This window comes from Desmodus rotundus, chromosome 7, assembly GCF_022682495.2.
Source record: "Desmodus rotundus isolate HL8 chromosome 7, HLdesRot8A.1, whole genome shotgun sequence".
NCBI lineage: Eukaryota > Metazoa > Chordata > Mammalia > Chiroptera > Phyllostomidae > Desmodus > Desmodus rotundus.
In genome coordinates, this window is record NC_071393.1 from 75302212 (window position 1) to 75315558 (window position 13347).

Sequence of the window (13347 nt, forward strand, 5' to 3'; positions counted from 1 at the left end):
TTTATCAAAGGTTGTGTGTCCTTATTGTCAAAAAGCTTTCCTGAGGATTTTAGAATTTAAAAAAATTACACTTAGAAATGGAGAATTTTAATATTTGATCCTTCTGGAATTTTGTTCAATATAAAGTCTGAAGTATGGAGGTGTTTCTTTACCAGTAAGTTCAAGCGATTTGTCGTAGTTTCTTTAACTGTGCGTATTATCAAGTAAAGGTAGCCTTTTACTTTTTTATGAAGCCATGTCAGTACCATAATAGAGAGTAAATTCTGTATAAGGGTAACATGGAATTTATTTTTACTCATCCCAAGAGAACTTGCTATATAACAGAATCCTGTGGCAGGTTAATTCATAAAAGTGTTGAGATCCTTTTAAAATGAAACCAACCTTTCAACTTAGTCTCCTTAAGTTTGTATATTTTTATATACGTTTTTTAAAAAAGATTTTATTTATTTTTTAGAGAGAGGGGAAGGAAGGGAGAAAGCAAGGGAAAGAAACATTGATGTGTTAGAGAAACATCCATCTGTTGCCTCTCTCACACCCCCAACTGGGTGCTGCAACCCAGGCATGTGCCCTGATGTGGAATTGAACCAGTGACCTTTCATTTTGCAGGCTTGCTCTCAACCCACTGAGCCACACTAGCTAAGGCTATTTTTATTTAGTTTTTATAAAATGAATGTATACTTTTATTTATTTTTATGTGCGATGATATTATCTATAGTGGTATATTGGAGGGCTGGACTATAGTAACTTAATTTAAATGGAACTTTAAAAAAGATGATTAAATGTTCCAGAATGAATAGCCTTACAGAGATTGAGAGAAGGGTAGAAGCAACATCTTAGAAGAAAGAATTTAGGAATATATTTTGGGGATAACATAATCATTCTTGTGCCTTTGTTAACAAAATAAATATTCACTTAATTAAAAGGTTTTTGTTTTTCTGTTTATTCTTTAGGCTGGGAAGGCCATTGTGACTATGTGGTGACTACAGTTATCTTACTACGGAGTATCCCACTGGAATCATGGAGGAGAAACAGCAGATTATATTGGCTAATCAAGATAGTGGGACAGTGGCAGGAACAGCACCTACATTCTTTGTTATCCTGAAACAGGCAGGAAATGGCAAAACAGATCAAGGAATTTTGGTTACTAATAGGGATGCCTGTGCTTTGGCTACCAGTGTGTCATCACCAGGAAAATCTAAAGGGAAGATTTGCCTTCCAGCTGATTGTACCGTGGGAGGAATCACTGTCACCTTGGATAACAATAGTATGTGGAATGAGTTCTATCATCGAAGCACAGAGATGATTCTGACCAAGCAAGGAAGACGCATGTTTCCTTATTGTCGTTACTGGATAACAGGTTTAGATTCAAATATGAAGTATATCCTTGTCATGGATATTTCTCCTGTAGATAACCATCGTTATAAATGGAATGGTCGCTGGTGGGAACCCAGTGGCAAGGCAGAGCCCCATGTTTTGGGGAGGGTTTTTATTCATCCAGAATCTCCTTCCACAGGTCATTACTGGATGCATCAACCAGTATCTTTCTATAAACTCAAACTTACCAACAACACACTGGACCAAGAAGGGCATATCATCTTGCACTCAATGCATCGGTACCTGCCAAGGCTTCATTTGATACCTGCAGAAAAAGCTACTGAAGTGATACAGTTAAATGGCCCTGGTGTCCACACGTTCACCTTCCCACAGACTGAATTCTTTGCAGTAACAGCTTATCAGAACATACAGATTACCCAGCTGAAAATAGATTACAATCCATTTGCTAAAGGCTTCCGGGATGATGGGCTGAATAGTAAGCCCCAGAGAGACGGAAAGCAAAAGAACAGCTCTGACCAAGAAGGGAATAGTGTTCCCAGTTCACCTGGTCAACGGGCCCGTCTCACAGAAGGTGAAGGGTCAGAGATACAGCTAACTGATTCAGATCCTTTATCTAGGGGCCAGGAAACATCAAGCAAGGGTTTGGAGAAGCCTTTCCTTAATATAAATCGAGACTTTCTTGATTTTATGGATATCGATTCATCACTTGGTGAAGTTACTCAGTTTAAGCAAGAGGTTTCTGAAAGGTAGGTAACAGTTTTTTGTTTTAGAGATAAAAGATTTTAGATTTAATATATTGGTTGTGTGGACTGCTGATTTTAGACATTGATAAATGTAAGCTACCAAAAAATAACACCATAACTACTTTTACATTCTGTGAAGTGATAGTTCATTTTTCTGTAATGAATATCAGTTGGGTTCAGGATTCAGAATTGTAGGCAAATTGGATGATTTATCCCAATGAGGATCTTTCATTCATTTAGAGTTAGAATTTTGTTAATCATGAAAGGACTTGTTCCTCGGTTATATGTAGACAACTCTTAATTCAAGAAGAGAAAAGAAATGGCTCCCAAGAAATGTCATAACCGACACAAAACTTACCCAGATGAGGCACAGAAGGGATTTAAAGTAAGTTTATTTATATTTAATACTTAAGAATTTACTGCCTTATGGATATCCTAATCTATAAATTATGTGACTAAAAAACAAGCTGAAGGTTATTACAGGTTAAAATAGCATGACATACTGTTGTCTTTATTTGAACTTACATTATTTATTGTTTCAAAAATCAAGGACTATTTTTTTAGAGTAGTTTTGGGTACAACAAAATTTGCAAAATTGAGGGGAAGGAACGGGATATCCAACTTTTTGGCATCTCTGCACCACACTGGAAGAAGAGTTGTCTTGGGCCCCACATTAAATACATTGCAACACATAATCATAAAAAAATCTCATATAATCTTTTAAGTAAATTTACGATTTTGTGTTGGGCCACATTCACAGCCATCTGGGCTGCATGCGGCCACAGGTAGGATGCCCCTGGCACCTTCTACCCCAACACATGCATAACTTCCTCCATTTTTACAATGTACATTTGTTACAATTGATGAACTTACATTTGTACATCATAATCACCCAAAGTCCATAGATTGCATTAGGTTTTAGTCTTTGTGTCTTAACGTTCTGTGGGTTTGGACTATTGTATAATGACATGTATCCCCATACACACATACACACCATGTGGATCTTTTGCATTGCCATGAAAATCCTCAGTTCTTCACCTGTTAATTCTCCTCTCTGCCACCTCCCCACCCCTGCCAACCTCTGTTAACCATTGATCTTTTTATTGTCTCCATTGCTTTGTGTTGTCCAAAATGTCATACACTTGGAATCAGACAGTGTAGGCTTTTCACATTGGCCTTTTTTTTTTTTTTTTTTTTTTTTTTAGATTTTATTTATTTTTTTAGGGGAATGGAGGGAGGAAAAGAGGGAGAGAAACAGCAGTGTGTGGTTGCCTCTTGCAAGCCCCCTATTGGGGACCTGGCCTGCAATGTAGGCATGTGCCTTGACTGGGAATCAAACCAGTGACCCTTGGATTCACAGGCTGATGTTCTTAGTAATATATATTTAGTAATATATAGTAATATATATTAGTAATATGTACTTAGTAATATATAGTAATATATGTTAGTAATATATATAATATGTCAGTAATATATAGTAATATATATTAGTAATATATAGTAATATACATTAGAAATATATATTTAAGGTTTTGTCATGTCTTTTCATGGCTTGATAGCACATTTCTTTTTAGTGCTAATAATATTCAGTTGTCTGATGTACTGGCCTGTTTATCTGCTCACCTACTGAAGGATATCTTAGTTGCCCCCAGGTTTTGGCAAGTATGAATAAAGCTTTTATAAATGTCCTTGTCCAAGTTTTCAGTTCATTTGGGTTTGATGATAGCCATCTAATGTGTATGAAGTGGTATCAGTGTGGTTTGATTTGTATCTTCTTAATGATTAGTGGTGTTGAACATCTTTTCATGTGCTTATTGGTCATTTGTATATTTTCTTTGGAAAAATGACTGCTTACATCCTTTGCACATTAAAACTTTTTTTCCCTGAGTTATGGGAGTTTTTCATATGTTTTGGATATTAATCCATTATTTAAAAAATGATCTGAAAATATTTTCTCCCATTCTATGAGTTGACTGTGATGATAGTGTCCTTTATTGAACAAAAACAGAAGCTTATAATTTTGATAAAGTATAATTGAAAAAAGTTTTTTCTTCTGTTACTTGTGCTTTTGGTGTCCTACTTTCAAGAACCATTACCAAATCCAAGATTATAAAGATTTTTCCATATTGTCCATTAAGAGTTGTGTATTAGCCTTGAAAATTAGGCCTTTGATCCATTTTGAGTATATTAAGTATGTTGTAAGGTTTCAGTTATACTCTTTTGCATGTGTATATCAAGTTTTCCCAGCACCGTTTGTCAAAAAAAACCTCTCCTTTTTCTATAAAATAGTCTCGGCACTCTTGTCAATAATCAGTTGACGGTATATTTGATGGTTTGTATCTGGGCTCTCTATTCTATTCCATTTAGTCTCTGTGTCTGTTCTTAAGCTAGTACTACAGTGTTTTGATTACTGTAGATTTATAGTAAGTTTTGAAATCAAGAAATGTGAGTCTGCCAACTTTCTGATTTTTCAAGATTGTTTTGGTTATCTGGGATCCCTTGAAATTGCATATGAATTTTAGTATCAGTTCTTCTACTTCTGCAAAAAGCACCATTGGGATTTCAGTAAGGATTACACCGAATCCGTGTATTGCTTTGGGCAGTATTGTTACCTTAACGATATTACTTTTCCAGTCCATGAACATGGGATATCTTTCCACTTATTTAGGTTGTCTTTAATTTCTTTTAATGTAAAAAGTCTCTTGCCTCCTTGGAAAAATTTATTTTGGTGTATTTTGTTTTTGTGCTATTGTAAATGGAATGGTTTTCTTAATTTCCTTTTTGAAAAGGGAATTGCTATTTTATATTGTATATTGCTCAGTGTATAAAATATAGCTGATTCTTGTATGTATAAAATGTAGCTGATTCTTGTATGCTGATTTTTGTATCCTGCAGGTTTGCTGTGTTTATTAACTGACAGGAGATAGTTGTGTGTGTGTGTGTGTGTGTGCACTCTTTAATTTTCTGCATATAAGTTAATGTCACCCACGAATAGAGATAGATTTACTTCTTTTTTCCAGTTTGAATGCATATTGTTTCTCTTTCTTGCCTAATTGTTCTTGCTGTAACTTTTAGTACTGTGTTGAATAGAAGTGGTGAAAGTGGGAGCATCATGGTTTTAATTTGCATATTTCTAATGATTAGTAAAGTTCACTTTTTGATATACTTACTGACCATTGGGACTGCACTGGTGATCATGTATATGAAGGTCTGTTCTTGGACACTATAGGGGGGACCCAAAAAAACCCAGAATTTATTTATACAGAAATTGTGTATTTATTTATTTAAAAATATTTTATTTATTTTTAGGGGGAGGGAGAGGGAGGAGAAAGGGAAGGAGAGAAACAGCAGTGTGTGGTTGCCTCTCGTGCATCCCCTACTGGGTACCTGGCCCACAACCCAGGCATGTGCCCTGACTGGGAATTGAACTGGCGATCCTTTGGTTTTCAGGCCGGTACTCAATCTACTGAGTCACACCAGCCAGGGCTGTGTATTTATTTTTAGACGTTTAAACTTCAGTCACTTTCAAAGTATTCTCCATTTGATGCAATACACCTATTGAGACTTTTTTCCACTGCTCAGTTTTGAACTCACTGATTTTGATGCCTTTTAGTGCTTCTGACATTTTTTTGTTTCACCTTGCTACATCAGCAAAACTTTTCCCTTTGAAGACTTTTTTCATCCTGGAAAACAAAAAGTTTTTTGGGGTGAGGTTGGTTGAATAAGGAGGGTGTGGCAGTGGGGGTCATGCCGTTTTTGGTGAAAAGCTGCTGAACACTCAGCATGGTGTGGGCAGGTGCACTTGTAAATCACCCATCCTGAAATGGGTAAATGCGCTGAGTCTTCAAAAAAAAAAAATTCACTGAAGCCAAACGCAGCCTCTTACAGCAGTGCCAGCTGGTACACTGGTATAGATGGGTTCTTTAGAACACTCACCTAGCAGGGGAAGCCTGTTCTACAAGGGGCCCGCCCTGCAGAAGATAATTCCTGTTTTTTTGTGTCCCCCCCAGTATTTTTTTTTTTATTCTTAGATTGCTTTATCTATCCTTTGACCAAAACCACATTATTTTAATTAATATAGCTTTGTAATAGTAACTGCCTCACTTTCAGAGTCCACCTAAATGGTCTTACCCTTATTCACTCCACCACTGTGTTAAAGCGTCTTTTTTTTTTTTTTTTGCCACACCCATCCATGAAGGCTTTTTCTAAAAATAATCATTGTTGGTTCTTACCTACTTCGATGTATTTATTATTTTGTCTCTTGATCATGTTCAAATTTATTACTCATGTAGATTGTTGCAATGTCCTTTTCTTCTGTTTTGTCTTTGTCAAGCTTTTAATTTATTATTACTATTTTTAAGCCTCACTTGAGCATGTGGTTTTTTAAGTGATTTTAGAGGGAGAGGAAGGGGGGGTGGGGGGGAGAGAGAGTGAGCAGAGAGAGAGAGAGCAAGCATCTATGACAGAGAAAAACATTGATCGTTGCCCCTCCCTGTCCTCCAAGTGTCCTGACCTGGGATCCAACCTGAAACAGGTATGTGCCCTGACCAAGAATCGAACCAGCAACCTTTTTTTGGTATACGATGTTTCAACCAACTGAGCCACCCCATTCAGGGTAAGCTTTTAATTTTTTAAATGGAATTTGGATACCGTTATTACTGTTTAATTATTCCAGGTCTTCCTGTTGCCTTAAATTAAAAAAAAGATTGTAGGTGAAAACAGTACTATTCTATTTCAACCCCATTTGATACAGTACTTTATCTCAGTTCTGACACTAACACCCCAGAGTTAGTGTCAGACTCCACAGATTTTTAAAGGTAAGGTTTCCAAGATGACTGCTTCTTCAGATGCTAGCCACAAGTGGAGTCCCCAAGCTACCTGGACTTTTGACCAGATGGGTACAAATATAGGATCTCTCATGAAATACCTCAGGTTCACTAATTCACTAGAATGATTAACAGAACTCAGGAAAACACTGTACTTAGAACAGTTTTATTATAAAGAATATGGATTAGGACTAACCAAATGAAGAGACATATATACGGCAAGGGCAGGAAGATCTCAAATGTAGAGCTTCCATGCCCGATCCCCTGAAGACATATATGGCATGTTACTCTCCTGGCATATTGATGTATTCACCAACCAGGAAGCTCCATTGAGTTTTGGTGTCCAGAGTTTAGTTGGGGTCCTGTTAAGTATGTTTGATTGATTAAGTCATTGGCCAGGTGATTGAACTTGGTCTCCCTCCCCTCCCAGGAGGTCCTGGATGTTTTAAGTGCAAATCTCCTAATACAGACTTGGTCTTCTAGTTACCAGCCCCATCAGCAAGCTATCTCTGGATTTACTGTGAATCACCTCATTAGCGTAATCTTAGGTGTGATCAGTGGGCTCCTGAATGACAGACACTTCCATCAGATCAGCAATTTCTAAGGGTTTCAGAAGCTCTGCCAGGAACTCTGGAGAAAGACCAGGCAAATTCTTTATTATACAATAAGTACGTATACATAATTTGAAAAATTTAAAAACACATGATGAAAAATAGTGCTCCTTTGCTTCACACTCCTCTTCTCCCCTAATTTTCTTCCTAGAGGAAATTTGCTTTTCCACTTTTAATTGTTTATTGAGATATTTGCCTCTGTATAAATCATATTCTTTTGAGATAAGCCGAGATTGGGCGCTTTCAGGGTGGTATGGCCGTAGACTAAATCATATTCTTAATGTGAGCTCATTTATCAGTTTTATGTATTATCCATATTTTTAGCTGTTATTTTCTCCTGTCGGTATAGTTTTAACAAAAATAAATTTTTTAATGTTATGGTGTATAAATGTTTCATACTGCTTGAGCCAAGTAGTATACCATAAACACATTTTCTTGTATAACTGTTTTACAATAGTTAATTGTTGACTAATAATATATATAGCGATATGTATTTGGTTTTCTATATACCTACTTGGTGCTAATTCTTCTCAGATTCTTCAGTTAAACTTGGAATCCCTCAGTTCATTAACGCACATACACACATACACTCATCTAAGAAAGTAAAAATTCTTAAATATTTTTTGGAAAAAGTCCTGTGTCTTTATTAAATAGAGTTAGAAAGAGACTACACCTGGCAACCAAGGGGTGAGATACTGGCCAGAAAGGCAGGGTGGGCTCAGTCTCTGGGGATTCTTGGACAGGTTGATGGCTTGGGAGTGTCCCCAAAGAGACCAGGTCCTGGCAATAGGTGAGGAAGTGCCTGAGGGTGAGCTTTCAGGCACTGGGGTGATCAGCTGGTTCTGCAGGGGTTACAGGGTAGGTTGGGTTGGCCTGAATCTCTCTGAGGAACCCTGCCTTATCTCTCTAGATCATTCACTGGTTGTGATCATGTTTTTTGCCTTCCATGTCCACCTCATTGACCTCTTCACCATCAGGAGACTAATTGTAGTCATTCATCTTGTTCGTGTTCTGCATATCCTCATTGTGATCTTCATCCTCCTCCTCTTTGTCAACATACTGCTCTGAGGCTGGCTTGCAATAGGTATATCTTTCTCTGCAATGCTCTGGAGCCAGACCTGATGCTGCTGTTGTTGCTGCTGCAGCTCTGCCTCTTCCACAAAAGGTTGATCCTTCTTAAACTACAGTCTCAGTCACATAGGGGAAGAGTGAGGGAAACGTGGTGGATGTGGCTCCTAGACACACTGCAGCCGCCAGCAGTGACCTGGAAGCACTTCTTTATGCCTGAGTGGAAGGACCCATCAGAACTCGGAACACACCCTAAGAAAGTAATTTTTTTGTCTGCTGTGTAATATTTTCAGTTGCTCTTTATCCTCTTTTGCCAATTTGAACTGGTTGTTCTCTTAAGACCTTACCAAGCTGCCTTCTTGGGACTTCACTTTGCTGTGGTTCTAACTCTACGTTGAACCCTAATGTAGGTCCTCCCATTTTTTGTATCTTAAGCTGTCTTTGTGTGTCTGTCTCTATTTCATTTTGGTCAAGTACATCTTTCAGTAATTTCTGTAGGAAAGATATATGAGATCTAGAATTTTAGCATGTTTAAATAAAATAACTTCTGATGAAAATAATAATCCCTTGCTTCTCCCCTGTCAGCTCCTAATTTTCTTCTTGAGTGTTGAAAAATAGCTGTATTATGCCCTCATACTTTATAAATCATTTGATTAGTTCTGTGCTGAAAATACGTTGTGAGTTCCAGTTTTCCTGTTGAGAATTTGATTCCTGGTCATTTGAAGGCTCTTAAGATCTTTTGTTGGCACTTTGCCTCCAGGGACCAGGCTTGTGCCTTTCCCCTCCCCCTCCTCACCAACCCCCCACCCCCACAGGTTACCTTTACCTTTCTCCTGAGCTCCAAGGCCCCTTTCTTTTTCCTTTGTAACTTGCTTCCTGAGCCCACTTCTACCTCTGTGACTTTCTAAATACTTTCTCATTTAAAAAAAGAACCAAGATTTTTTTTGTTGATTCCTTATATTACGAAATTTTACAATGAGGGGCCTTGGTGTGGCTCTTATCATTGTGCTATGTTTTTTCAATCAAGAAATTCATGTTCTTTGGTTCTAGGAATACTTCTGGTATTATTTGTCTTAATTCTGTCATTTTTTTCCTTCTTTTTTGAAACTCCTTATAGTTGGGTGTTCATCTCCTGGATTGATTATCTTATAAATCAATCTTTTATTTTCTGTTATCTTTTTGCTTTATTTTATGTTGAGATTTCATTGGTTTAGCTTCTAAATTACTGAAATTTTTATTGCAGCTATTGGGTTTAAATTTCCAAGAGTTCTTTTGTATATATATTTTTGCATTCCACATTCTCTTTTCCCAGTGGATTTCTTTTTTCAGTTAAATAGACACCAATTTCATGGAACATATTATGTTATAGGTTCTTCTAATGATCCTCAGTACCTGTACATATCTTTATCATAGTAGTTGTTAAATAACATTCTATTGTCTACTTGTTTGTTTCTTGCGCTGGTCTATAAATTCCTCGAGTGTAGGGACTGTACTCTTTTGGTAATACCTGGGCCCATCAAAATTTGTCTGGTACTTCGTAGACACTCAGTGTAGTTATCCCCAGCATCTAAAGGGGATTGATTCCAGGACCCTCCCGCCCACCCCAGTACAAAAATCAGATGCTCAAGTCCCTTATTAAAAATGGTGTAGTATTTGTACATACCTATGCTAATTTCCCTGTATACTTTAAATTATGTTTAGAGATTACTTTTAATACCTAATACAATGTAAATACTATGTAATTAGTTTATATACAGTATTGTTTAGGGAATGACAAGGAAAAAAGTCTGCACGTGTTTATTGCAGACACAAGCATCAGTAGGCCTAATTGGATAGTAAACATCAGCAATAACTTTTCCCCCTAATATTTTCCATCTTGTTGGTTGAATCCTTGGATGCAGAACCCTTAAATGTAGAGGGCTGACTGTAAATATTGATTGAACGACTTTATCCATAGCACTCTTAAAGCTTTTAAATTGTGTTTCAGAATGGCCTGTATATGTCATACAGATTTTGTACAACCAACAAAAAAGCAATCATTTGCTTTAAATTAATTGATGAGTACAAATTATTGTTTTGCCCATGTTCTTGCTTACTCTTTCATCCAGTTTATGGATAAAGACTTATTAGAACTGCAAAATCCTCCTACCGACAAAATTTTATGCATTATGCATGAAGTGTTTGTTGGAAGATAAGGAGAGATCCTTTTGAGAATGTTTCTAACTTAGCCAGTTTCATTCCTCAGGAAGATGTGAAAGAAGTTATTGCATTAGCAGCCAAGATCAGCTTCATGAGGTTCTCAGTTACTGCAAACAAAATTCAGGTTGTGTGGTTAAATGAAAAGAAGGTAACAGGTTTCCCCCTGCGTTTTGGCAGTTAATGTATTGAAATGTGAAGATAATGACAAGCATTCTTAGGTGTGGATTCTAAATTAGTCGAGGTAGAATGGCATTTATGTATGAATGTACATAAAAATTGAGATGATAGGGAGAGAGAAAAGAAGGAGCTTGTTTTGATTAACCTTTAAAAGCAGAGAAAGGGCCCTGGCCTGGTGGCTGACTTGATGTGGAGTACTCCAAAAAGGTTGCTGGTCAGGGCACAGAACCTAAGTTGCAGGCTAAACCCGGGGGCGTGTACAGGAGGCAGTCAGGCCACCTTTGTCTCTCACATCCATGGTTCTCTTTCCCTCCTCTCTCCCCTTCCCTCTCTCCTCTTCCCGCTGCCCCCTCCCCCCTCTGCTCCTCCTGCCCTGCCCTCCCCTCCCCCTCTTTCTAAAATCAGTAAATATATTCTCGGGTGAGGATTAAAAAAGTAATAAAACAGAAAGGAAAACTGGAATGTGATGATTGTAAAATTATAAATTAGAAATCATTGAATTGCTTATGTAACTTATACTATAAACCTATTTAAAAAACAGATAAAGAAATAGCTGTTCTTACAAATTAAGTGAGATATTTGAAAGGGAGAAGTTGTTTTGTCTTTCACATTGAAAGCCTGTAATCCATCTTGGCTTAGTTTTTGTGTATGGTGTGAGAGGAGGAAGTGAAGTCTCCTCTTTTTCCATGCAGATACCTAGGTGCTCTAGCGCCATTGGGAAGACTTTAGTTTCCCCATGAAAATGCCTTGGCATGTTGGAAAATCAGGTGACTATATATATATATATATATGTGTGGGTTTATTTATTGGATTAAATTTTGTTCTATTTGTTTATTCTTTTACCAGTACCATATGGTCTTGATGACAGTAGGTATAAATCTTGGAATCTGGTAGTATAAGCCCCCAAATTCTGATAGTATATAGAAATACAATTGATTTTTGTATATTATTCTTGTATCTGATGATCTTGTCAGTTAAATTCACATATTAGTTTTATTTCCTTTGCGTTTTCCACATATACAATTATGTTGTCTGTGAGCAAAAGTTAGTTTTCTTTCATTCCAGTCTTTATGCCTATTCTCTTTCTTGCTTTATTGTACTGGTTGGACTTATTTTAATAAGTTAAAACTAAATTTTGAGAGTGGTCATTCATGTCTCCTGATCTTAACAGAAAATCATTCAATACTTCTAATTGGTTTTTTTGTAATTCCTTGTATCACACTGAGAAACTTACCTTCTTGTCCTAATTTTCTGAGTGTTTTTAAGAATGAGTGTTGAATTTTATCACATGATTTTCCTGTATACATTGAGGTGTGATATGTTTTACTTCCTTTGTTAATATAGTTACATTGATTTTTGTGGGGTGTGGGAGTGAGGGCTAGACCTGCTATACCAGCCTTGCATTCCTAAGTAAACCTGGTCATGAGGTTTACAACATTTAAAAAAATATTGGATTAAATTTGCTAATATTTTATCGAGTACTTCTGCACCTAAATTTGTGAAGGATATTTGTTGGTGATTTTATTTCTGAGATGTTGGTCTCAGGGTTATGCTTTACTCACAGAACAAGTTGTAAAGTGTTGCATTCTCAATGTATTTTCTCAGTTTGTGCAAGATTGGTAGTTTTTCATTATGTATTTGATAGACTTCATCAGGGAAACCCTGGAGTTTTCTTTGTTGGCAGGTTTCAAATCACAAATTCAATTTGTCTGTTGTTTTCTATTTCATTGATTTCGCCCTCCCTCCTCCAATCTATATTTCTTTCTGCTTTTGCTTTAATTTACCTTATTTTAGACCAGGGGTGGGAATACTGAGACCTGTGAACCATAACTTGCCTAGTGTATTTGTGTGGCCTGCACACTAAGAATGGTTTTTATATTTTTAAATAGTTGGGAAAAACTAAAGAAGAATAATATTTTATCGTGTGTGAAAATTATATGGAATTCAAATTTCAGTGTCCATTTGTTGGACACTGCTATGCTCACTTGTTTGTCTGGTTTCTTTTATTATACAGTGACCGAGTTGAGTAGGTGCACTAGAGACTGAATGGACCTCAAAGCCTAAAAGTTTTACTATCTAGCATTTTACAAAAAAATTTATCAACACCTGAGTTATTGATTTTAGGCCTTTTATTTAAAGCTGTAAAATTTCCTCTGAGCACTGCTTTAGGTGCCTTCTGTAAATTTTAATGTGTTGATATTTGTTGCTGATTTGTAGTTTGATTCTGTTGTCGAAGAACATGTGACTTAAAACCTTTAAAATAGAAATTTATCATGACATTATAGTCTAGCATATGATCTGCTTTGATGAATACTTCAGATGCACTTAAAAATGATGTATGTATTGTACAGTTGTTGGATGTAGTGTTTCATGTAAAAATGATGTATG

The 13347-nt window shown here is 36.7% G+C and overlaps 1 protein-coding gene and 1 pseudogene across 26 annotated transcripts in view; one reads left to right on the plus strand and one right to left on the minus strand.

Annotated features, from left to right (window-relative positions):
- Positions 1-13347, plus strand: part of MGA (MAX dimerization protein MGA) — a 157714-nt gene that overhangs the window by 68703 nt on the left and 75664 nt on the right. For all 26 annotated transcript variants that reach the window (XM_045201199.2, XM_045201201.2, XM_045201200.3 and 23 more), the window contains exon 2: positions 951-2081. In XM_045201199.2, coding sequence (XP_045057134.1) covers positions 1018-2081 — 1064 coding nt within the window. In that variant the 5' untranslated portion in view covers positions 951-1017. The remainder of the gene's footprint in view (positions 1-950; positions 2082-13347) is intronic.
- Positions 8021-9003, minus strand: LOC112311603 (anaphase-promoting complex subunit 15-like; annotated as a pseudogene).